The 26,466-nt window shown below is 54.5% G+C and overlaps 1 protein-coding gene and 1 pseudogene across 1 annotated transcript in view; one reads left to right on the top strand and one right to left on the bottom strand.

Annotated features, from left to right (window-relative positions):
• The window catches only part of LOC131570213 (uncharacterized), a 1,483,036-nt pseudogene that overhangs the window by 1,169,930 nt on the left and 286,640 nt on the right, over nt 1-26,466 (top strand).
• LOC131570164 (serine/threonine-protein kinase PAK 3-like) overlaps nt 6,967-26,466 on the bottom strand; it is a 34,892-nt gene continuing 15,392 nt past the window's right edge. Inside the window, exons 4-6 of the mRNA XM_058822509.1 lie at nt 8,554-8,750; nt 7,501-7,644; nt 6,967-7,056 (exon numbers count right to left, since the gene is read on the bottom strand). Coding sequence (XP_058678492.1) covers nt 6,967-7,056; nt 7,501-7,644; nt 8,554-8,750 — 431 coding nt within the window. The remainder of the gene's footprint in view (nt 7,057-7,500; nt 7,645-8,553; nt 8,751-26,466) is intronic.

The following is a 26,466-nucleotide window of genomic DNA, read 5'->3' as shown; positions in this document are numbered from 1 at the left end:
CTTGGAGTAGAGGCTCCTCCTGGCCAGGTCCATCTCTAGAACTCAGCAGGAGTCTTGTGTCCATGAAAAGCTCCACATATCAAGATTCAGCCCAAAAAAAACTCTCCCAGGAGTTCCCTATTGCTGATCTCCCCACTTTTGGGGTTCCAGAGGTTTCCTTTCCTTGGGATCACAGGGGTCCAATGGTTCCAAGGGTTCTTCATTCTCCAGCGTCCTGCTTAGGGATGATCCAGGGGCTTTTGGGAGTCCATGGGGTCCCTTCTACCCTGATGCTCTGCTTTGAGGTCCCAGGAATCCCAGGGGTCCCTCCTCTCCAGGCTCCCCCCCCTTTCCAGTCTGCTGGGGTTCCCCAGCTCTGGGATCGCCCCTCTCTGCTCTCCCCACTCTGGGGGTCCCAGGGGTTCCCCTCCTCTGCTCTCCTGGGGGTCCCCAGGACCAATGTCCTCCCCTGCCCATACTGGGTAATGGCCGCGTGGGCCCCCGAAGATCCCCCAAGGGGCTCAGCTTTGGGCTCCTGCAAGATCCAAACCTACACACACAGAGAAAAAAACCTCCCAGGGACACCAGATGATACTTGGGGTCAATTTCACAATCTGTGAGCTCCAAACACACCCCAATAAAAAACCCTCACCGGGACCCCCCAATGGATTTGGGACGAGCTCCCCCTCCCCGCTCACCTGCAGGGTGAGCTGGGGGCGATGGTCCTGTGGCTGCGGCCACAGGGGGCACTGGAACCTCCTGTTCCTCCTGTTCCTGCTCCCGCTCCTCCTCTTCCTGCTCCTCATTTTCCTCTCTCCATCCTCCTCCTCCTCCTTCCTAATCCCACCTCCTCCCCAGTTCCTGCCTTCTGTGTATTTAGACTGGAGAACCTTGCTTGCATTTAGAACTAGAACAAAAATCCCAGAGGGAACAAGGCTTGCTGCTTTTAGTCAGAAGCATCAGTGACTAAAGGTCACGTTTCCTTTGGTTTGGGGCCGTCCTTGCTCCTCGTCAGTGTTCAGGCTGGGCTATGGGGTGTCCTTGTTTGCTTCATTTTCCGAGTTCCTCTTGCACCCTTCGGGCCATAGGCTGTGCCCTGGGAGGGTTCTTTGTGCTCCTTTGTGACACAGGAGAACCTTCTAGGCGGTTTCTGCGTGAGCTGCTGCTGGGATGTCTCAGGAACAGCGCCACGTCCCCGTGGTGTTCCCGTTGCTGTGGGACACGGAGGCCTCAGTGCCCAGAGTGGCTCTGGGCTCGTTTCCGGAGGATCCTCCTGCCCGAGGCATTCTCAGCAGCCAGCCCAGAAGGTGTCCTTCTGTGCTTGCAGGTGTTATGTTTGCCCAATTATCCCATCATAAAAAAACCCCAAACAATATTTAAGGTAGCAGCAATTTTAATTAAATAGTTTAGAAAATATATAAATAAGGGATAATATGGTTCAAATAATAACGCATAAGCAAAAACAACCGCGGGATACGGAGGGCAGGGTTCAATGACCCTTGCCACTTCACGTACAAGCTTGCCAAGTGAAAGTCACCCCTTATATGCCATATGTCAATGCCATCTCCTCCTATTTTCTGTTCGTCACTTTTCTGTCTCCGCCCTCCTTACCACCTTTACCACGCATGCGCCACCACTCGGTTTGGTGGTCGCACAAGTCTTTGGGGGTCGTCACTGATGAAGGCCCTATAGTCTTCTTCGTTGTCCTTTAATTCACCTTTGGGTTACACATGCGCACCAAGCCAGTACAATGTAAGCCAAGACTAACGTATCACTGCATCTACATATCAAGGCAAAAAATCCCTTATAATTAGCATTTTCTGTGACTGACCGAGGTTCTTGGTCATTTTTAGCAACTATATCTTCAGCTTCTTTCCTGTGGTCCTTGAAAAACATCTGCTGGGAAGGGGGGGGTGGAGCCTCTCCTCTCCCTCTCCTCCTTGGCATTACAACTTTTAACTATTAACTATTTTATTATTCTCAAATATTAATTACTGTATCAATATTGATTACTGTTTCAATTTTTATCAGCACGAATCATACCCATTTATCACAAATCCCCCATTTCTCTTTTTGATCATTATTATTTGTGCTGTATTTAAAAAGCTGTGCCCTGATATCTTTTATATTTTTCAGAATCTTTGTTTCCTCGTTGTCTCTTTTCATCTTCAAACTTTTCCAGCATTTCTATTACTGCTTCTAGTCTTTCACAATTTCTTTCAAGTTTAGTTAGCATTTCCTGGTCTATTTCAATCTTTTTAGGTCCTTGTTCTTTAACAGGGTTCGATTTAGCTTTTAATACCATTATAGATCTTGATTTTCCTTTTTCTGCTGATTCTGAATCTAGAGACGTTGTAATCTGCATCTTTTGAATCACTGATTCAAAAGATTAGCCTAATAGTTACAAAATCATACAAGGCAGAAACAGAAGTCCCATAATTGAGCATAACAACATGACCTTTAACTTTTTTCTCCAAACATTTCCAAAGAGGTTACCCCACCAATCTGCTTTCAAGATTGAATTCCACTTTTGTAGTGGCACATGAGCTGCTCTTTTAATTTCCTCTACAAATTTTGTGGTAGCTTCCCCATAATCATCAATTTCTACACAGCACTTAAATTCATTAAATCTCCCACAAGCTCCTCCTTCTTTTGCTAACAGATAGTCTAGGGCGATCCTGTTTTGATACACAAACACCCGCATTTGTGTATATTGCCTGGCCAACATTTTTAAAGCATCAGAGGTGTGATTTGACACCACTTCCACTAGTGCTTGGAGCCTTATTAGTTTATTCAACAGGTAAATTGGGGTCCTATATCCCCATGACCCATCCTGAGCCCATGTTGCTGGGTCATAATATGCTATAATTTGTTCTGCAGGCCATTCGTCCTCCTCCCATTTTTGATTCCCTCCTGCTGTTGGAAAATTTAAATTCAAATCTCCTTTATTCCACTGCAGGATTTCATACAGTGGAGTTCCTAGCACATTGCTCCTAGACCTCAGTAGAACAAAGAAGGAGGGTTGTATTACTCCCAAAGTACAGGTTCCTCCCCATTTTTGAGGTAACACACTGTATCCTCGTTGCTCACAAATCCAATATATCCCATCTGAGGCTTTCCATTTCTTATCAGTTTTCTCCAGTTGTTCCCAATAAGACCTCAGGCTGTCGATGGATTGGTGGGGGTTAGCTCCAGGACTTCTGTACCAGCATAAATTAATCTGTTCATCCCATTCACAATTTATTTCTTTTATTGGTCCCCAATATCCAACGGGGTTTTCAGGTCGCTAAATTTTTGAACGATTATCTGTATTAACCACCAGTGTGGATTTACAAGGAGTATGCCCTATTATTTTTAAATTTCCTTCCTTCTCGAGTTATACAAATGATTCCAATTACTTGATGGCTTAAAATCCATCCTTCAGGTCTCTTCAATGTTCCAGAACAGTGGCAGTGGCCACTAAACAAACAAAAATTGAAGGCGCTCAACAAGCTCGTTCAGGAGCAGTTACTTAAGGGCAGTATCGTGGAGACTATGTCTCCCTGGAATTTTCCAGTTTTTGTGATCAAGAAGCCCAATAAACATAAGTGGCAGCTCCTGACCAACCTTGGCCAAATTAATGAAAAAATAGCAGACATGGGGTCTCTCCAACCAGGGATGCCCTCCCCGGCAATGGTCCCCCAAAACTGGAATTTGGCTGTTGTTGACATCAAAGATTGTTTCTTCCAAATTCCCCTACACCCTGACGATGCCCCGCATTTTGTGTTCACAGTTCCTTCCATCAACCGTGAGTCCCCAGACAAGCGCTACCACTGGCGGGTCCTTCCGCAAGGAATGAAGAACTCTCCAGTGATCTGCCAGTGGTATGCTGTTTCTCTGCTGTCCCCCATTTTTGCAGCCCTCGGGGATGCCATCGTGATTCATCATTATATGGACAACATCCTCGTGTGTGCGCCCGACGATAGTCTCCTTGCCCGTGCGCTTGACCTGACAACCAACGTGTTGGTTGCTGCAGGGTTCAAGCTCCAGCAGAACAAGATTCAACAGATGCCACCTTGGAGGTACCTGGGCCTTGAAATTACCAAGCAGACCATTGTGCTGCAGAAATTGGCGATAAGGACTAATGTCCAGATCATTGCGGATGTGCATCAACTGTGTGGGTCTTTAAATTGGGTGAGACCCTGGCTGGGCATTTCTACCGAGGACCTGGCCCCCCTTTTCAATTTGTTGAAAGGGGGAGAGGGGCTTAGTTCCCCTAGGACTCTCACCCTAGAGGCTCAGGTAGCTCTGGAGAAGATCCAAAAGGCTATTTCGGCCAGGCAGGCCCACCGTTATCACCCAGGCTTGCCATTCAAATTCATAATACTGGGAAAATTGCCACACCTCCATGGCATTATCCACCAGTGGGACAGGATGCTGAAGGACCAAGGCTGGGGAGATAAGCTCTTATTCACAGAGTGGGTCTTTCTCAGCCACCATCAGTCCAAAAGAATGGCAAGGCCACAGGAGCTGGTAGCTGAACTGATCCTCAAAGCAACATCGAGGATCAGGGAGTTGGCAGGATGCGATTTCGAATGCATTTACATGCCAATTGAATTGGAGTCGGGCCAACTAAAAATGAAGACCTTCAATGAACTGCTGCAAACTAATGAGAACCTTCAGTTTGTGTTGGACAGTTACACTGAGTGTATTGCAGTAAATCGGCTGGCCCACAAATTGTTTAATTCGGAGTTTAAATTATCACTCTAAAAGGTTCAAAGTAAGGAGCCTCTAGGTGCTGTGACAGTTTTTACAGACGTGCCGGGAGCATCCCACAAAGTCAGTTATGACTTGGAAGGATCCTCAGACTCAGCAGTGGGAGACAGATGTTGCTATCGTGGAGGGTTCTCCACAAATTGCTGAGTTAGACGCAGTCATCAGGGCATTCCAGAGGTTCCAGGGACCTTTCAATTTGGTAACAGATTCTGCGTATGTCACCGGTGTAGTGTCCAGAGCTCAATCAGCAGTTCTGCAGGAGGTCTCAAACCAAAAATTATTTGAACTACTTACGAGGCTCGTCGATTTAGTCTCCCACCATGAGCATCCATTCTTTATAATGCATGTGAGATCGCATACTGACCTGCCTGGGTTCATTGCTGAGGGCAACCATCATGCCGATTCCCTGGCTGCGGCTGCAGTCACGGTGGGCCCACTCCCAGACGTGCTCGGCCAGGCTAAGATCAGCCACCAGCTCTTCCATCAGAACGCGCCTGGCCTGGTCCGGCAATTCCATCTGACCCAAGACCAGGCCAAGGTGATCGTGGCCACATGTCCCCAATGCCAGCGAGACCAGATGCCCACCATTGCCTTGGGGGCTAATTCCCAGGGCTTGGCGAGCTGTGAGGTGTGGCAGATGGATGTGACACACATCCCTTCTTTTGGTAGATTGTGTTACGTCCATGTCTCAGTGGATACCTTCTCCGGAGCTATCTATGCCTCTGCCCACACAGGGGAGAAGGCCGCGGATGTCCAGGAGCATCTGCTTCTGGCGTTCGCTGTCTTGGGCATCCCTAGGGCCATCAAAACTGACAATGGCCCAGTGTATACGTCCAAGGAACTGCGGAGCTTCCTGCAGCAATGGGGAATGGAACATAAGACCGGCATCCCCTATTCCCCAACAGCCCAAGCCATGGTGGAGAGGGCCTACCAGAGCCTGAAGAAGATCTTAGATCGGCAGCAAGCGGCTGTGAAGTTGGAGACCCCCCACATCCGGTTGTCAAGAGCACTTTACACCCTCAACTTCCTCAATTGCTCTTTTGACAACCCCAACCCTCCGGTGGTCCAGCACTTCAGCAGTCACCAGCAGCTGCAGCCTAAAGCCAGGCCGCCGGTCCTTATCAAGGATTTGGAGACCTGGCGGACGGAGGGGCCATTTGACCTGGTGACCTGGGGGACAGAATACTCTTGCGTGTCCACTCCCTCAGGCCCCCGCTGGATACCCTCAAAATGGGTCAGGCCCTTCGTCCCGAAGCAGGGGACGCAGAAAGGGGCTGTGCCACAGGTCCAGGTAGTGTGTTGGCGGCAGCAGAGGAAACCCTCCACTATAACATCTTCCTTTTTCTCTGAACTTTCTCCCATTCCTGAAGCAGAGCCCTCTTCTCCCTCTTCTCCTTCTCCTTCCGATTTTCCATTAGTTTATGAGTCTCGACCCTCATCTCCTGTTTCCTCCCCGTCTTCTTCAGATTTAAGTTGGTTGTTTGGGGCAAAACCATCAGAGTGATTTCCTTATACTTTCACCATTTCTCTTTTGTTTTAGTACATCTCCCCGATGGCCCCTGCATGGTCACCAACGGCTCCCAACCCGGGCATTCTACTGCTACTGCTGGCAACCTACGGACTCCTGCTGCCATCTTTGAAACCGTGGGTCATCCCCCAGCCAAAGGTCAATGTCTGGCGTGCCTTGGCTCAGTCTTTAGGACAAGACCACATTTGCCTCAACACCAGCACAGCAGAGGACCCGATGTCGTCTTGTCTTGTGGGGATCCCTTTCACTCCAGGCGAGTTTCCCCCTGCCTTTCAGTCAGCCTTTTCCCCTATTTTGGCCCAGAGCCTTACTATCCTCCTCAGTTTTGATTCTAGAAATGCCTGGAGCGACGGAGTGTTTAGGCTGGATCCTTTAGCCTCCAAGCCCACAGAATTACATCTTCTCGGTTCTGCCAACTCCTCTATCTGTTTTCAGTTCGATTATACTTGAGCTCCTATAAAGAAGGGCGTGGAGGTGGTCCAGCAAACTAGAAAAGAATATCAAGTGAGTCAGTGGTGCAGAGCCGTATTAAAGATAAGCGGTCCCACTACCACTGGACAGATCCCTTATGCCCTTCCCAGGGGAGTGTTTTTGATTTGTGGCGACCGAGCGTGGGCAGGCTTCCCCTCTGGTCTGATCAGAGGGCCGTGCACTTTTGGCAGAGTGACGCTGTTTACCCCCAACATCACCCAAATTGACAATTGTCATCTCCTCCGCTGCTCCCTCAGTTGCTTTGCTCCAGTGGTCAGAGGGGTCAGGCTGGAGAGAGGCTTGGCTGATGATAAAAATGGGTGCTGCCCAAAGGATAAAAAGGAAAGAAATGAACTGTTACTTTCCAAAGTGAAGTTCCTCACAGGGTCTGTTGCAACAGGACAAAGGGAAATGGTTTGAAATTCAGGAGGGGGAAGCAGGCTCAGATTAGATCTAAGGAAGAATTTTTTAACGTGGAGAGTGGGGAAACACTGACAGAAGGTGCCCAGAGATGTGGGAGGTGCCTCCTCCCTGGAAACATCCAAGCTCTGGTCAGGGAGAGCTCTGGGCCCCCTGAGCTGCTCGAAGATATCCCTGCTCGCTGTGGGGCACCAGGCCCAGATGAGCTCCAAAGGAGCCTGCCAAGCCACAGCAGGCGAGGATTCTGCTTGCTCTGCATGTGGAACGCAGCCAGACTGGAGACTGTCGGAGGGGGCCCCACAAGAAAACCCCTCCCTGGCGCTGCTGCTTCCCCTGCAGCCCCTGGCCCTCAGCTGCAGCAGCTCCTGGGCAGCCCAGCGCCGCTCCTCGTCCGGCTCCAGGCTGCACTCGAGGCAGTCCCGCAGCAGAGCCGACAGGCGCCGGGGCTCCTGCAGCTGCGGGGTCCCGTTCTGCCGGATCAGAGCGCGAGCCTGCAGGGAAAGCAAACTCAGCGCTCTGCTGGCTCCCTTCACACCCACACGGGCTCACATCCACCCCGGGGCCTCAGCCCCACCTCCAGGGGCACTTTCCTTCCTGCCACAGATGCTGCTCAGAGCTCATTTTGCTATGCCAGCCAAAAAACCCAAACCCTGGGGCTGCCACAGCCACTGCAACATCCAAATGATCTCGCCTTGAGAGCCAGTTCCATTGGCTGACTCTGTCAGTAGGAACCTCCATCAGAAATAGCCCATTTTGCTTCTCCAAATGGGGACACCAGCTTTACAGGCCATTTTCCAGAGTCAGTGTGGTTTGCTTGTGTTATTTCAGAGGATTCTTACATCAAGGTCATCTCTGCAGTGCCACTGACACTCAAGTAAATGCATTCCTGATGCCCCATCCCAGAAACTCCCAGGCAAGAAACAGGAGGTTTGTGATGCTGAAAGCTCAGGCTTGGTGACACGGAGAAAGTAGCTTGGACTAGGAAAGAAATATGTTAGACTATGAGGATGTTAAACAATCATCTTCATTTTTTCAACAAGTTTTCCAGTGAGAAGAATCAGGGGGGAAATCATCTCACAAAACTCTTTTAGAAACTGCTGCAGAAATCTTGTTGGATTTGGGGGCGGGATGTGGGGTTGATGTGGGGTTTTCTTGCAAAGTAACATTAGAACTGATGCACTTGCTTCACATTTTCAGGTCATCCTCACAGTCAGATGAGCGGCAACAACATAAATCCCAAAGCAAATTGTTGCTGGAGACTGAAGAATATTCTTCTGTGTTGGGGCTGGAGTCCTCTGGGAATTCCCTTCCCATGTGCAGAAACCTCCAGCTGCTGCTCCCAGTGCAGGGTCCCCCTGTGCTCACAGGCCTCTGCAGCCACTGCAGAATTTGCCTCTTACCATGGCCGCCGCTTCCCTGAAGTAAGGAGGTTCTCCTTCCACCATCTCGATGGTCACAGTGCCAAAGGCCCAGATGTCCACCTTGGGGCCATAAGGAGATCTGGTCACAACTTCTGGGGCCATCCAGTGAGCAGTGCCCACCATGGAGCTGCGCTGGTCCTGCTCAGGGCTGAGCTGAGCGCAGAGGCCAAAATCAGCTGAGGACAGAAACAAACCCTGTCAAAGGCAGCTGGAATGAGGAAACCAAGCACCAAGATTCCCCACTCTCAGTCTGAGAGTGCAGTTGTGAAGTCAGCTGGAAAAGCCCTCAGGGCTGTAGCCAAGGAAAGGAACGATGGAACTGGACCCTTCAAGAAACCATGGAGGAAGGTGTGGGGGATGTGAGAGAGAAGAGGGGAAGAAGGCGGGAGGAGGAGCGGGGAGGGGGGGGAGCGATTGAACCGGGGGAAGAGAAGAGGGAGATGAGGAGAGGAGCAGAAACAGGAAAAGTAGCGCGGACACCCGGCCTTCATCGAGGTGTCCACGGGGGGTCCAGGAAGATGTGGAACCCCCAGCCAGGTGTGTTCTCAACACGGGGTGCTCTGACCCTAGGGGTCACCCGTGATTATCCAGCGCGGATCCTCCCACGGGGGATGGAGATGGAGCGGCGCACGGAGCTCGTCCCGCACCGGGCACTGCGGGATCCGCGGGCAGCGACCCCTCCCCCCGGGCCCAGCCCCCACCCTTTGTCCCCCTCCCTTTGCCCAAATCCGTCCCATCGCCCCCCCCCCCACACCTCTCCCCATCGCCCCCCAATAAACGGCCCCGGGCCCAACTGGGAAGCTTTACTGGGAGCACTGGGAGCAGGCACTGGGCGGGGGCAGAGCGCCAGCGGGGCTGGGGGGACACGGGACATCCCAAAATCAACGGAGCGGGGACGGAGCGGGGGGTCCCGGCCGGGCCCGAGCCCACGGGGAGGGGCTGCGGCCGCCGGCGGCTCAGGAGCTCTGTGGGCAGAGAAAAGGGGGTGACACCGGGCTGGGGCCCCGGCGGGAGCGCACACGCTCCGCCACGGCGGGGACGCCACCCCCGGCACCCGCCCTGACCTTCTTGTGCAGGAAGAAGCCGAGCCCCAGCGCCAGGAAGACCGAATCCAAGACAAAGCCCCCAATCCCCATCAATATCTTGCTGCGGGCGGCGTCCGGCGGCATCTCTGGGGGGTCCGCAGGGCTCAGCACCCCCAAAACCTCTCACCGACACACCAAGGCGCTCCGAGCGCCCCCTCCAGGCTCATTCCAGTCCCTTCCAGTCGCAACCGGCATCCTCTAAACCCCCTGGCCTTTGCACCCACCGCCCCCAAACTCCCTCCCAGTCACACCCAGCACCCCCAAACTCCCTCCCAGTGCCCACCACGACCCCTTCAACCCCACCCCACCCTCCCCAGCATCCCCCAAATCCCTGCCCAGCCCTTGCCCAGCCCTTGCCCAGCCCCTCTCCCACTTCCAGCCCGGCTCTCTCCAGCTCCCTCCCAGTGGCTCCCAGCACAGCCCAGCGGCTCTGCCAGCGCCCCCAGGGGCTCCCCCGTACCCTAGTGCCGCCTCAGGGCTGACGTGCTCCACCTGGCAGCTGTAGCTGAGCCCGCGCCGCGGCGGCATTTCCAGCAGCACCAGCAGCTGGTAGGTCCAGTCCCCGTTGGGGACCACGTCGGTGGCCACCACGTGCTCCGAGAGCTCCTGCTGGCCCTGGAACCACCTCACCTGGATGGCAGCAGGGTAGAAATCCATCACGGAGCAGAGCAGGCGGCCGGGGCCGGGCTGGGAGCTCGAGGGGGGCACCAGCGAGATGGACACGTTGGGGGGCACTGGGAGAGAGAGAGGAGAGGGCTGGGTTTGGCTGGAAAGGGATTGGGAATGGGCTAGGGAGGGACTGGGAGTGATTGGGGTGGCACTGAGAGAGATGGGACGGGGTGGGGCACACTGGGACGGATGTTGGACGTCCGGGCTTGAACGGAGAATGAACTGGGAATTAATTTTGAATGGATTTGGAATAGCTTGAGAAGAGGAGGGAGGGACTTTGGAAGTACTGAGAGCGACTAGGATGGCACTCAGAGGGATTTTGGTGGCCCTGGAATTAACTGGGAATGAAGTGCGCGGCACTGGGAGGCCGAGTCCAGCGCGGGGCCCTCGGGATTTCAGCGCCAGGGACTCTGCATGGCAACCGATGAGTCACCAGAGAGACGCGCTCTCATTGGCTGAAAGGAGCCGGCTACACGGACAACCGGGATGGACATGCCGGGCAGGCCCAGGGATGGATTGGGACGGACTGGGAGAGTCACGGGGGTCACTGGGTGGGACAGGAGGCCCCGGGGTTGTTCCGAAGTCGGGCTGAGGGCCCTGGCCCTGATGGTGAGGTACATCCACCACTGGCTCACGGCCAATGAGTCTGCTGGGCACAGGCTGGACAAGGCCCTTCTGGAGCTGACCCAGGAACACCCCTGTGACGTGCTGATCACCCTCTTGCGCTGGGCCCCATCGTGTGACAGGTAGGGCAGCCCCACGTGCCTTGAGGGCTTAGGCTTCACCGGCCCGTCACCCTGTAGAGCCTGTCCCTGCTGACTGCCAGACAGGCGGGCAGTTCCAGGATCCTCTGGCTCCTCTGTTTTCCAGTGCTGCCATGTCAGCTCCTGAGCCTGGTGCCACGCTCCCTCCCTGCCCCTCCGGGCCTGTACCCACGTGGGCTGGCTGGCCGCTGCCGGCCAGGGGCAGTGGGCAGAGGCAGGGCTGAGGGCCAGCATGGGGCCCTGCAGCTGCCCAGGCCACGGCGCTGTGGCCGAGCCCGCCCTGACACAGAGCTCTGACCCCACAGAGCTGCCGCCACCATGTGGGGAACCATCATGTCCTCGAGCAGGACTGCGGAGCCGGCGCTGCAGCTGCTCCTCCATGTGCTGAGCGCCTGGCCAGTGCACAGCGTGTGCACCTCCGATGGGGACGACGCAGGAATCTTTGCCCTGGCTGTGAGTTTCTGGTGCCAGCCTTTGCCAGCCCCCAGGCCGCCTCTCCAGCAGCCAGCTCTCTGTGCCCCCCCCAGCTGCATCTCCCTGCCTCAAGCACTGGGCTGAATCCTGCCTTAGGGGCAGGGCTCAGGGGCACCAGGCCGGCTGCTCCCCCCGTGTCTCCCCGGCTGCTCCCTTACACACTCAGGCCCTGCCACATGGATGTCTTGGCCACTGAGCGTTGTCTCTGGCTGTTTTATTTCCTGCAGGCAACCGTGGCACTGTGGAAAATCTTCAATCTGGCCTGGCGCTCGCCTGCTGTGCTGGAGTATTTCCCCAGTCTCTTTCTGCATCTGCTCTTCCAAGCTTACATCAGCACGCAGGAGATGCCAGAAGAGGTTGAGACCTTCTGGCAGGGATGCCAGGAGCAACACGGCCTCTCCGCCAACCCCAGTGCCAGTCCTCCCAGTCTCCCCATCCCTCCCATGCCCCAGGGCAGGAGCCAGGGCTCCCAGCGTGACCGGGCCTTTGCTCTGCACACAGCTTTGCGCTGCAGACCCTGAAGGCCCTGCTCTGCCAAATGCGCTATGAGCACGTGGTGCTGTCCATGGAACGCAAGCGTGCCTGGGACACGCTGCTCCGTGCCGACACCCACCACTGTGCAGTGGGTCTGCTGGCCAGGTGAGACCTCGTTCTCCCCACCGCCCCTCTCCTTTGTGCCCGCAACGCCCCACACAGTCCCCGTCCTTGTGGGCGGCAGGGCCTTGTCACCAAGGGAGGGATGAGCAGACTGGAAAAGGCCGGCAGAGGAGGATGCCCGGGAACAGCCGCCTCCCAAAGCGCCCCCGGGGAGCTCGGGAGCAGAGCAGAGCTCTGCCAGTCAGCCCTGGGAGAGGTTTGCCCGCCCGGCCCAGGAGCAATGGTGCCTTTTCCTCCCTGCCAGGGAGATGCGCCGTGTCTCCATCATCTGGTGCTGCAGCATGGCATCCTGCCTCTTTGAGCTGCTCAGCCAAGGCGTTTCAGACTGGGAACTGCCCGCCCTGGCCTTCCTGGTGGAGGTGAGCCCCATGGCCAGCGCTGCCTGGCTGAGCTGCCACCCAGCCCTCTGCCCTCTCGTAGCCGCAGCTGCCTGGGACGCTGCCTGTGCCCTGTGCTGCTGCCTTGGCTCGGCCCTATGCACTTCTGAGCTCCTGCCAGCTGGCACCTCTGTGCCTGCTCTGTGCCTTGCAGCTCCTGGATTGCCTGGACTTGAACGAATGCGCTGAACAAGTCCATGAGATCCTGACAAGGCACCTGCAGAGCCAGTCCAGGGAGATGCGTCGTGTGGCGCTCCGAGGCCTCATGGTGCTCACCTCGATGGTGAGGAGGAGGCAGCAGCTGAAGCTGTGCTGGCAGCGTGGGGCTGGGGCAAGCAGCCCCTTGGGCTCAGCTGGGCTTTGGCAGCTGTGGCAGCTGCTCCCAGCTCTCCAGGCTCGCTGTTCAGCTGCCTGAGTGCTTCAGGACAGGCCTTTGGCCTCTGAGCCCTGCCGCAACAGCAGCAGCAGCGTGGTGTTTCTCAGCCTTGTTTTGTACACAGGATCCAAGCATGTACAGCCTTACTGAAAACCTTGTGAAGCTACTGTGGGATAGGGATGAAGACATCGTGGAGAAGACCCTCATTGTGCTCATCCTCCTGATGCTGCAGGAAGACCTGGCAATAGCCAGCCCCATCGCCCTGCAGCTGGCTGAGGCGCTCTGGCACCTCTTTGACAATGTGAGGCTCTGTGCCCCCAGCCACGGGCACTTGGGTGCTGCCTTGGGCCTGGGCACAGGGGGGCCTGGAGCAGCTGATGTGGAGGGCTTTGGCTTCCTTTCCAACAGGACAACAGCCTTGTGCAGCTGCTCTCCATTCGCCTCTTCCAAGATGTGATTGCCTTTGTAGTGGCAAAGGGAGAAAAGCCCCTGAAGAAGCCTGTGAGCCAGAGCCTGCTCCCACTCTTCTTCCACTGCCACGATAAGAACCAGTGTGTGGCACAGGTAAGGCCTCCTGGGTGTCCCCATGGGAGGGGCTCAGCTGTCTCCCGACCCCCTGGCACCTGATGGGCTCCAGCCTCCTCCCAGTCCTGGCACAGAGATTCAGCTCCTGTGCCCTTGGCTGCGGTGCCATCTCTGGGTCTCTGCTGCTCTGCAGGCCTCTCGGGAAACGCTGCTTTCTGCAGTGAGCTTCCTGAAGAGGAAGGATCTCAAGCAGCTGCTGCAGACGGATCAAATGTGGAGATTTGCCGAGTGCTTGGTAAGGACAGCCTGGAATGCCCAGCCCAATCCCTGGAGCAGCCGCCTGCCCACAGCGCCCAGTCTGTGGGGCTGGCAGCTGTGGCCCCTGCCCAGTGCCGCACGCAGGGGCACCGGCCTGCGCCCCACACGCCGCTCCCTTCCCTGGGCCGTGCGGGCTCTGCTCCAGGCTCCTGTGGCGCCAAGGCCGGTGCCGATGGAGCCCCGAGCCAGTAGGGCTCTGCTGCGGGGCGGCACCGCGGCTCGCCGGGCCCTGTGCCCCGTGCCGAGCCCGGCGCCTGCGGCTGCTGGCCGGGCCTCGGGGCTCTGTGGGCAGGGGGAGCAGCGCCGGCCGCAGGGAGCGCCCGGCCCAGGGGCAGGGCCCGCATCAACCCTTTCCCTCCGTGCCCTGCCGCTCTCTGCAGCTGGCAGAGGACAGGAGCCGAGCGGCCGAGCACCTGCGCCGGGCCCTGCCCTACCTGCGGAGCGCACAGGAGCCCCTGCGAGAGGCGGCCGTCAGGTTCATGGGTGAGCGCCAAGCCCGGCTCCCTCCCCGGCCCGCCCCATTGCCGCAGCTCGGCCCCGGCCCCGCCTGCTGTGCCGGCAGCAGGATCCGGGCGCGGGCACGGGCAGCCCCCGCTGGCCTGGGCATTGCTGCTGCCGCCCTCTGGCAGCCGTGCCCCGGGGCGCAGCGTGCGCCAGGGGCCCGGGCTGAGCCCTGCCGGGCCAGCAGGGCGTGTGGCCTCAGGGCTGGCAGCGCCCGTAGGCGGCAGCTGTGGCTCTGAAGGCAGGAAACGCTCTGTGTTCCCCAGGGATGGCCGGGCGCTACCTGACAGGGCAGCAGCCGCAGTTCCGCATCATCTGCAGCGGTGAGTGAGGCCCGCGGGCTCTCGGCGGGGGCTGCCGCTGGCAGCTGCGTTCCCTGGCCCGCCCGCCGACGGCTCCGCTCCCTGCGCGCCCCAAGGGCAGCGGGGCCACAGCGCAGACACCTTGCAGGGGCCTGCGGGGCATTCCTGGCCAGCAGCTGCCAGCTCGTCCTTCTTGGCTCCTGCTTCCTCCAGGCCGTGCCAGGAGCTGCGTGGCAAGGACGAGGCTGGAGGCTCTGCCCAGCTCCCCGCAGATCCAGCCTCTGACTGTGCCTCTGTTTCTCTCTCTGCAGCCCTTCAGGCCAGGACCGATGACACCAGCCCTGTCATCTCATGTCTGGCGCTTCAAGCTCTGTACATCCTTTTAGCTGTACAGAGCGTTCCCTCCTCCCGGCTCCAGAGGATGCGAGACCAACTCCGCCGCCTCTGGAAGTCGCGGCCTTTCCTGTGTGCCCGTGGCTGAGTGTCCTGCCGCGGCGCTGTGCAGAACTGATCGATCCGGGAGGCTGCGTCTGCTGGGGCCGCCTGAGCCTGCGGGGAACACCTCTCCTCTGCCAGCACTTCCTTTCCCTTCACCCACTAGAGGAACATTAAATTGCTGTTGTTGGACAGCCGGCTGTCCAGGAGCTTTCTCTTGGTGCAGAGCGTCTTCAGGCCAATGCGGAAGAGGGGAAAGGCTGCTTGGTCTGCGCAATTTGCCCGAGCGTGCGGTGTGAAAGGGAAAGTGGCCAAACGCCCCTTGGCCTTTGGTGGTTCCTGCAGGAATGTTTTTGTTGCTGCATCGTCTTCTGGAGCTGGGGTAACAAGTGTGTTCCGTGTTGTGAGAGTCTGTCTGAAATATCCCTCATCTGCCTTACGATTGTCATGGAGAGAGACCACCAGAAAATTAAAACTCCCGTTTGCTGATCGGGTGGCTGGGAAAGTCATGTGCCTGAGGCCTGAAAGCGTTGTTAAGTTGCTGTTTTCGCCGATGTTGTTTGTTATACGCTACACTGAGCTCACAGGGCATCCTGCCTTTTTGCACAATAGCTCTGGAATCCTCCCTACCTCTCAGCCTGGCTGGTTTGAGCTTTAGGGTGGTCCCCTCCTCCAAGAGAAGACCGTTCATAACCACTGTGACAGACAAGTAGAGATGCAAGAAGCCTCTTCATCAAAGGACTGAGACATGAAATCCCTATGTGAGAAGGCCCCTCTCACCTTCTTCCAGAGACTGGGACTGAAAGCCCCAACTCGGGGGATGTGTACAGGGCGAGGAAGGAAAGCTGCCCAAAGCAAGGTGGATGTTGTAGGCAGTGGACAACGAAAACAATGACTCTCGCCTGCTGCTAAACTTGGACTGTGTGTATCCTTATTTCCCACCCCCCCCCCGAAGATACCATAGTTACCTTTGTTTCAGCTGCAAAATCCATCCCCCTTGCCCCAGTGAGAAAGAGTATATTTGGGGTCCAGATGAACTGGGCCTCTGAGACCTCCCTGACGCAACAGGCGGGTCCTTGACTGGACTGGACCAAAGGACTTCGTCTCTGCGTTTGGTAGCTCTATCCCCCTCTTTCTCTCTCTCTCTCTCTCTCTTTTGTCTCTCTCTTCCCCCATCTTTTTCTCTCCCTTAATGCCTCTATCGCATTTTGCTGTGGTCATTCAATAAAGGTGCATTTGTTTCGATTATCATTGCAAACCCCCTTGTACCGTGTCAGTTTTTTGGCACCCTGAGATCAAATCCATGAAGCATCAGGAAACCCATCTGTGAGGACGGATCGTGACACCCCCTGAGGACCCTTCCCCAAATTCCCCCCCATAGCACCCCCAGAACCCCCAGACCCTGCTAAAACCCCCTCAAGTTCCCCCTAGACCCTCCCCAAATCGCCCCCAAACATCCTCAAGAGCCCTCCCCAAATTCCCCTCACGACCCCTCCGGGACCCCTCACCTGTCCCTGCGCCTCCTCAGCAGCTCCCGGAGCCCCCCGTCCTCTCCCAGCGCCTCCCCCGCTCTCTCCAGCGCCTCCCGCAGGACCCGCCCGAGCCTGGGGCGGCTCCCGGGGGTCCCTGAGGGGGTCCCGGAGGGCGGGGGGGGAATAGGGGGCGCCCGCTCCATGCCCGGCCCAGGAGTCAAGGGGCGCTGCTTCCAGCTCGGCTCTGATTGGCTGGAGCAGCGGGGGTAGGGCGAGAGTTGCTGATGGGAGACGCCCGGTGATTGGTTGGTTTCGTAGAGGGCGCGGTGATTGACAGGAGATGGGCGGGGCAGGCGGGCTTTGCCGAAGGCAGGCGCGCGGTGATTGGTTTGATAGAGGCAAAGAAGGCGGGAATTGCTGAGGGAAGACACCCGGTGATTGGTCGGTTCAGGTCGAGAGAGGCGAGAGTAGCTGAGAGGAGGAACGCGGTGATTAGTTTGTTCGGGGTGAGAGGCGATGTGTCTGAAGGGAGGCATGCAGTGATTGGTTGGATAGGTGCACAGAGAGGCTGGTGTTCCTGAGGGGAGACCCGCGGTGATTGGTTGGTTTGGGGAGGCGCGCGCTGCTATTGGCTGGGAAAAGTCCGGGATTTTTACGACAACATTCCTGGTTTTTTGGGGGAAAACTCTCGGATTTTTAAGGAAAAATTCCCGATTTTTGCAGGAGAAAAACACCCGGAGGTTTTGACCCTACGTGACCCCAAATAACTCAAATAACACTAAAACACCTGAAAAAAACCCCAAATATCCCCCAACAACCCCAAACAATACCTAGAAATCCCCCAAATAACCCCAAACAAATCCAAATAACCCAAAAAACGAAAAAAACCTCCCCTAAGTTAAAAGCCAAAAAACCCCAAATGACATGAAGCGCAGAGAAAAAAAAACTAATATACACCAAAATTAACCCCAAGAACCCCAAATAATTCCAAATAAACCCACATAAACAGAAATAAACCAAGTAAAACCCAAGAGAAACGCCAAATAGTCAATAAATAACCCCAAATAAACCCCAAACAAACCCTAAAAAAACCCAAATAAACCTCAAGAAACCCCAGTTCCTCACGTCCCCACCCCAAAACAGATCCCGACCAATAAGAACACGCGCCATTTGCTGGGCACAAACTCAGAGCACTGGCCTCGCTCAGCGATTTTCAGCCAATCAGCGCCCGGCCCGACTCTGACTCATCACTTGCCAGCCACAGACCAAGGCCTCTCACTGCGGTAAATACTCAGGGACCGCGCGGGGTAATTTCCAGCCAATCAGAGCGTGTCTCGCTGATGACTCATCAGTTGCCAGGAGGGGATTTGCTGGGGGGGGGGGGAAGGTGACCCTGGGGATGGGAGGGGGACCCCAAATTAATCCAAAACGGGGTCGGGACCCCAAAACGGAGCAGGAGGAGCCTGAAGCCCCCAAAACCAAACACGGGGGAGGGGATTGGGGGAACGATTGGAAAGGGGAGAGAGAGTGGGGAAAAGAGGGTTGGGACCCCAAAATTGAGCTGGGAAGGGGATGGGACCCCAAAATTCAGGTGGGAGGGGAATGGGATACCAAAATTAGGCTGGGAAAGGTATGGGATCCTAGAACTGAGCTGGGAGAGGGATGGGACACCCCAAATTGAGCGGGGACGAGGGGGGGACCCCAAACAGGACGAAGCCAATTTTGTTTGTACCTACGATATGTAAATGAGTTTATGGATATGCAGAAAGTCTATGAATATGCAACAGGCTGATGTCATGGGAGACAAGGACCAAGGGGCGAAGGTTCTTATGGCCTTCAAGACCCCCCAGTTATTTTCGGGGACACCCGAAATTATTCTGGCTTGATTACATCAGTCTGTTGCATATTCATAGACCGCCATGCATAACCATAAACTCATTTACCTATTTCAGGAACTATTTGACATGGCCCATCCTATGGGGTGTCTCCCCATTTCAGGAGCCTCCACTGGAATGGAAAATATATACCCCCTCCCTTTGATTAATAAAAATAGTAATAACAATAACAAAAACAAAATAATAATAATATTAATAATTTGAAATTAAGGGGCACTCAGGAAAATATATGGGAGTAGAAATAACAGTTCTTTATTAGGAAAAATTAAAAGTACAAATGAGTAGTACAAACAAAAAACCAACAGTGACAGGGTCAGAATCCTCCAGGAGTCCAGTGAAAAAGGCTGATCCTCTTGGAATCCAGTGGGAAAAGGGCTGATCCCCTGGGAATCCAGTGGAAAAGAGCTGATCCTCTGTGAATCCAGTGGGAAAAGCTTGATCCTCTAGGAATCCAGTGGAGTATTATCGGGAGTTTAGTTCAAGCATGGCTTAAAGAAAAAGGCCACGAAGCCATGCAGCTGAGAGAAAAGTAACAGGTAGCTGTGAAGCAGTTTCAAAGCAGTTTCCAGCCTGACTTCTATAAACAATTAGTCTCTCTCAGGCATCCTTGCATAAACAATAAAGTTCTCAGGCAGTCTTCCCATAACAAAGGTAACATCCTCTCTGGGAAAAGATGGCACCCTGGGAACAGTTATGGAAGTTTTGGGAACCGTTCGTATCACAGTGAGAACACTGATTTTGTTTGATGTAAACAATCAACGGTATTGTAAAACAAAAGGAGTGGTTAGAGTTTTCTCTGTTAGCCTATCGTAAACCTGGATTTTGGAATATGCATGAAGTTAATTAACACTGTTATTTAAAGTGACTGATCGATCAATAAATTCGGAGTTCGATGCATTATAGGATGGTCGTTCTCCCCCTCACTTCAACAGAGTATGAGGCAGATCCTTTGCAATCCAGTGGGAAAAGGGCTGATCCTTTGGGAATCCATTTCTTACCCCCCAAAGGCAGGGCACAGGAAAGGCCGTGGAATATTTACAGGGTATCCCAAGAGAAGAGTTGGGGTTTGGGTCAGGGGACGAGTTCTTAGCAACACAAGAAGGGTGAGATCAAATTCCTGACTCTTAGCAACAGCAGTACTCCACACAGAATGCGTCCCCAAATCCTAAATTTCCTCTAAAACAATTGAGCAATTATGGAACTTCAGATCTATCTATTTGATCAATTTCCTACATTTAATCCAGTTTTGGGTGTTTTTAAAGGATGAAGGTGAAGCAGAGGAAAATAAAGGCCAAACCAAAAGTCTAAGCAGCCAGGTGTGTTCTCAACATGGATCACAGGGAATGTGGCTCACCTGGGCTGTGCCCAAAGTGCCTCCTCCAGTGGGGGATGGAGCTGGAGCAGCGCACAAAGCTCTGCCCGCACTCGGGGCACTCGCAGGGCTTCCCTTAGTGGTGCCTCCGTTGGTGTTGGGTCAAGTTAGAGCTGTCGGAGAAGCTCTTCCCACACTGGGGACACTCGTAGGGCCTCTCCCCTGTGTGGATGCGCAGGTGGGTGATGAGGGTGGAATTCTCCTTGAATCCCTTCCCACAGTCGGGACAGCGGAAGGGCCTCTCCTCCCTGTGAATCCGATAGTGCCGGAGGAGATGGTAGCTGTTCTGAAACCTCTTCCTGCATTTATCACACTCGTAGGGCCTCTCCCCAGTGTGGATGCGCCGGTGCTTGACGAGGCTGGAGTTGCCCTTGAATCCCTTCCCGCAGTCGGGGCATTGGAAGGGCCTCTCCTCTCTGTGAATCCGATAGTGCCGGAAGAGAACGGAGCTGGTCGTAAACCTCTTCCCACACTTGGAACACTCGTAGGGCCTCTCCCCAGTGTGGGTCCTCTGGTGGCTAATCAGGCTGGAGCTCTCTCTGAAGCACATCCCACACTCGGAACACTTGTACGGCCTTTCTCCAGTGTGGATCCTCTGGTGCTTCATCAGGCTGGAGCTCACGCTGAAGCTCTTCCCACACTCCCCACACTCGTAGGGCCGTTCCCCAGTGTGGATCCTCTGGTGCTTGATCAGTTCGGAGTTCCACCTGAAGCTCTTCCCACACTCCACGCACGTGTGGGGCTTCTCCCCATCATGGAGCTGCTCATGGAGCACCAGCTCCGAGCTCTGGCTCGGTCTCCAGCCGCCTTCCCGGCCCAGGCTGGCTCTTTCCCCCTCAGATCCCTGCCAGCTGCGTTTGCAGCCCCTCCTCGTGTGGCATCTCCGGGGCTTTTCCTCCCCGTTGGCTTCCTGCGCCGTGGAGCCGCTCAAAACGGCCTCTTCCACCAGGTTCCGCCGCGGGCATTTGTCTTCCCTGCTCTCCATGCTCAGCTCCTGCTCTGGGGGAGGAAGGACAAGGACAGGATGGGATTTGCCTCCGTGCCACAGGCAAGGGCAAGGAGATCCCCCCAGGCCTGAGCTGCAGCCGGGGCTGTGCTGGGCTGGGAGATGGAGCAGCACAGAGGGGAAAGGGGCACTGAATTCCTCCTCACCTGCCTCAGTGTCCCGGGGCATCTTCCTCTTCCTCGCAGCCTCCCAGGCCTTGGCAATGGGAAATCCTGGTTTGGGGAAAACAAGGGATGAGCGCGTTTGTAGGAGTGTCGGGGGGTAGAACAGTCGGGAGGGACGGAGACGAGAGAGCTCTGCAGCCAGGTCGTGGAACTTGCGGTTTATTGCAAAGGGCCTGGGTGCAGGGCCCTGCTGGGAGCTGCCAGGCACAGCTCGGAGCAGGCCTGAGAGAAGAGAGGGGTAGAGAGGGTGAGAGGGTAAGAGAGTAAGACAGGCAAGAGCATAACACAGTAGCGTTCCTATTACAACACAATAAATTTTCTTCTCTGTTGAATATTCTATTTCTCACTAACCAATCTAGTACAAGATACAAATCGTACAGAATTTACATACACCCTGTACGAATCATTACATCACCATACTGTGTTACATTTTAAACCCTAAAAACTCCTCTTTGGACCCCTTCTATTGAGCCAGTAGGGTCTGCTCTAACCCTTGGATCTGTCTGCAAGCAGAGGGAATTGTTTCATCAAAAGAGGATTACCTTCAGTCGGGCCACACCACTGTTTTCCAGTTGTTCACTAACTGAGGGATCTCAGAGTTTGCTTTCATTTCAATCTTCCTTATACTTTCTATATTCTAAAAATCTTTTGCAAGACAATCATATTTATAAGGCTTTCCTGTTTCACCTTCCCCAACACACACTGACTTTGAAGGTCCCTTTTGCCCAAGTCCATGTCTACAAGTCACTGGCACTCTGGGCTCCAGAAAAACCTCCCAAACACCAAGATTCAGCCCTGAAAAAGCCTCCCAGGAGTTCCCCGTCCCTGGTCCCTCTTCTCTGGTGTTCGGGGGTTCCCCCATGTCCCAGCTGCTGGGGTCACGCTTGGATTGGGGGTCCTCCTTGTGCCCGGTGCCCGCCCTGCCCAGGCTGCTGGCAGTCCCAGCAATGCCAAAAGCTCCCCCTGCTTCGCTCTCCTCATTTCGGGATGCCGGGGCTGTTTGGGCTCCCGGGCTCCCTTCTCCCCTCATTCTCTGCTCTGGCCTGCAGCGGCTCCAAGGAGTCCCCCCTGCCCCTCTCCAGGCTCTTGAGGCTCCCGCCAATGGCGGCGCTCCCCCTCTCTGGGCTCCCCACTTTGGGCTCCTGGGGGACACAGGGCTCTGCTCCTCCAGGCTGCCTCTGCCGGCGGCAGCCGCCACCACCACCCCTCGATGTCCATCCAAGAGGCCTTTTCCGCTCAGCCTTGGACTGCTTCATTCTTCAAAAATCACCCCAAAAACCCCAACCCAGGGACCCCCCGGGATATCCGGGCCGAGCTCCCTCTCCCTGCTCACCGGCGCAATGGGAGGGCGATGATCCCACAGGTGGGGGCTGCGAATTCAGGCAGGGATCGACAGCATGGTTCCCTCAGCTCAGCCTTGATCCGCCTTTGTCCCTTCTCTTCCTCCCACTCCTCCCCTTCCATCCCCCATCCTCCTCCCCTTCTGTCTTATCCCCGCCTCCTTTTCCTCTTCCATCCCTCCCCTTCCATCCCATCTCCTCCTCCTCCCTAACCCCACCTCCTTCTCCTCCTTCCATTGCTGCTCTCTGCCTTCATCCCTCCTCTTCCATCCCTTCCCCTGCTCCTCCTCCCTAACCCCACCTCCTCCTCCCCCTTTGTAATCTTAGTTTGTTCATCATGTTGCTAAAGTCTATGAAAAGGGGAAAAGCCAATAATAGAAAAACCACAATGAAAGATGTAACAAGCTAGTATGTTGCAAGATGAATATAACGGGCTAATATACTGCAAAATAAATCTCATAAGGCTTAAACTGCAAAATGTTAGAAGCTAATATGTTGAAAGGCTAAATAAGCAATGTGTAACTATACATAGCTATGTGCCTATTGTTAGCCGAGGAGTAAGGGGCAAGGCCCTTGACATGGGTAGCGGGCCTGCTATGATTGGTAGCACAATATTTGCTTATCTGCTCAGTAAGCTTAAAGTTCCAGGAACCAGACCAACCATACCAACTAAGGAAAGGTTGACCGTGGGGCAAGAAGAAGAAGACTACTAGCCTTCATCCTCAGACCACCGGGAGGCAGACTACGACCGCCTAGCAACAGCAGGAGAATGCACAGAGTACTACCCTGAAAGACACGCCAACTCGGAAGCAGGACATAAACCCCACAAAATACCAGAAGCGGGCGGCAGTTGGCGGAGCGGAGACTCCCCTGTCGCCCAGCGCTGATTTGCTTTTTGCCTTGCTTGCTGTAATCAATAAAAATTCTTAATCTGATTATACTCACTCGGCAGATTGTCCACTCCAATTTAAAACACCCTTCATCCCTGCCCTTCCCTGCCTCCTCCTCCTCCCCCAGCAGCAGCCACACCCTCGGTGCCCCGTTCCCGCAGCCCTCGCAGCCGCGGCAGGAGCGGGGATGGAGCCGGGACAGGTCGGGATGGGCAGCGCGGGGCTCTCGGCTGCTCCCAGCCGCTGCGGGCGGGGGGAACCCGGCCCGGGCCAGAGGAGAGGCAAACTGGGCAAACTGGGGGCTGCACATCCAAACTGGGCATTGCTGGGGACCCTGCCTGGGCACTGCCAGCCCCTGGGGCTCCTCTCGGCACATCCGCCAGGGGGGAACGCACACAGGGCTGGGGGATCCCAGCAGTGGCAGCACTGCCAGGGACTGGGCTGGACTGGGATCGTACTGGGAGTGACTGGGAGTGCACTGGGCTTGTACAGATATCATACTGGGATCATACTGGGAGTGACTGGGACTGTACTGGGCTTGTACAGATATCATACTGGGATCATACTGGGACTGTACTGGCTTTGTACTGACACCATATTGGGATCATACTGGGATCGTGATGGGACTGTACTGGGTTTGTATTGACATTATTCTGGGATCATATTGCCATGCCAGGGCAGACTGTGATCGCACTGATGGACACTGGGATCATACTGGGAGTGAGCAGGAGCCTGCAGGAGGCAACTGAGACCATGTTAGGGGCAAATGGGATATAGTGGGAGTGACTGGGAATATGCTGAGGATGACTGGGAGCAGCTGTGAGTAACTGGGATCATGGTGGGAGCAACTGGGAAGAACAGGGAGTGACTGGGTGCATGCTGGTGGCGACTGGAAGCTGCTGGGCTTGTACTGGGATGAACTGGGATCATACTGGTGGTGACTGGGATCATACTGGCAGTGAGTGCCACTACTCTGACGCTGACTGGGAGTGCTTGGGAGCAAATGGGATCATACTGGAAGGAACTAGAAAGATGGTGGAGGGAACTGGGGTACGCTGGGAGATACTGGGAGTGACTGGAAGGAAAGTGAGGGTGAAAGAGAGGAACTGGAACCATGTAGAGCAAAACTGTTTTTTTCTGGCAGAGACTGGGAGCACAGTGGGCTCATATTTGGATCATACTGGGAGGGACTGGACTAGTACTGGGAGGAACTGAGTGTCACAGTGAGCACTCCCTGCACATCATCCCCCATACTGGGCCTGACTGGGAGCAACTGGGAGCAAATGGCATCATACTGGGACTCACTGACTTGATTGAGGAAGCAACTGGAACCATGCTGGTGGCAGCTGGGACCAAACTGGGAGAGACTGGAAGTAAGTGGGATTATACTTGTAAATAATGCATATTTTGTGAATGGGTTATCCCAAATATTAAAATGAATATTATGTCTTGTGTTAGAAAGTAGTGCTGTAGTAATTCTCTTAAGTAGTGAGTTGAATATGGTTTTAGGTTATTAAAAAATGTTAACATATAAACTATGCTTGGTAAGAGACTTTTTATAAAGAAAGGACTTGCAGCGAGATAGGAGCCACAGGATACCTAAATCTTTCAGTGAAAAAGAATTGATTGCCCTTTTATCAGAAGAAATTAACTTCTTCCTGCCTCAAAGGCGCTGTTAGGTTTCAGAGGAAGAAGCTGGCACTGACCAGACAGAATCCTGTGTTTGAACGGAATTTATGCATCATGTATGAATATGCAACAGGCTATTGTTTTTAATGGTTAATCCTGTGTTAACAGGTGTCCTTTTTTAGGCTTGTGCTGCCCAGAAAAAGGTACCTGGACATCCGTAACTCTTGGTATTTATTGTCTCATATTGTCCTAATTTGATTTCTCCAAACTGTGATTACTCTAATTGTATTACCATTTTTCATACCCATTTTATTACTATTATGGTTTTAAAATTTTAAAAGCAAGTGATTGGCGTTTTTCACAATTTGGTAGCAGAGGATGGTTACTAACACCTCGCTGCCGGTGCTTTAGGAGAGTCAGTGGGGAAGGCGCGCCCGGCCCCATTGGCAGCCTCGCTCTGTCTCCCCTGGGGTGACCGACAGACGCAGGTTATGGTGGACAAAAGAAGACAACAAAACAAAGAGAAGGGAAAAGGCTCCCTACAACCGCGGTAATTGGCCCCCTAAGAGTAGTAATGTGACGAAGAACCCGGGAAGGAAAAGGGCTTGGTAAGTATTTCTCAGGGGGGCAGGTACAGGGGGATGAATGTGTGCAAATGACAGTAGGGCTGGTTGTCCCAGACCTGCCCAGTGAGTGCTGGAGTCCCCCACGCTGCGTTTCGGACTTTCCGCGGTAAGTGGCCAGGAGAGAGAGGAAGTGAATGTTAACAGGAGTGAGAGAATCCCCCGGGGTAACTGGGACTGGGTCCCAGAGAGGGGCTGGACCCCTCGGAGGAAGGGAGCAGAGGAGTTTTCGAGCCAAATCCACTAGGAAATGGGACAAAAGGGGCCCCTAAAATTTCTGCTGGTTTGAGGGATAAGAGTGCCCAAGAACATCCAGAATTAAAACCTGCTGGGTTGAGGAATTAACATTCCAAGAGCATCCACGGTTGTGCAAAATTCTGCCAGATTGAGGATATGCTCAAGAGCATCTGGGGTTGGGCAACACAGCTGGGTTCAGGGATATCCAAGAGCACAGGGACTGGCCAGAAACACCTAAACTTGTAATAAGTGATGTGAAAGTGCATGGTAGAGATAATTAAAGCTATTAATGTATAAAATATTGCAAACTCCACACTAAGTCTCTTGACCATCCTTGTAGGGAGCAGTGTCATATTCATATACATCCAGTTCCTGGACTCGGCTGAGAAAAACATCGTGGTTTTTAATGTAAGAATAGAAGCTTCCAGGGCAATAATCGCTGGCTTCCCCGGGTCACCAGGTCCAGCCAAGAGTGATTAACGCCTCGACGATTATACAGCTAACAAGATGATCCACAGCCCCACCCTGATGCATGTGAATGCTGACTTCCCTGGAGTCTACTAACAACATCAGACACCTGGACTGAGTCTTTGTCCACCTCTGCACAGGTAAAGACACGGTTATGCATGGGAAGAGACACAAAGAACATTCGGTCATCTCTGTCTCGAGCAGAATAAACTGTAAAAGAACTCGCTGCGTCAGGCAGCATTTGTGAACAGGGGGAGACTGACATTCGGAGCTCAGATCCGTGTTCACCCAGCACCGAACCCGGGCTCGACGC

The sequence above is a fragment of the Ammospiza caudacuta genome, chromosome 33 (genome assembly GCF_027887145.1).
Source record: "Ammospiza caudacuta isolate bAmmCau1 chromosome 33, bAmmCau1.pri, whole genome shotgun sequence".
NCBI lineage: Eukaryota > Metazoa > Chordata > Aves > Passeriformes > Passerellidae > Ammospiza > Ammospiza caudacuta.
This window is presented reverse-complemented; position numbering and strand designations above follow the sequence as displayed.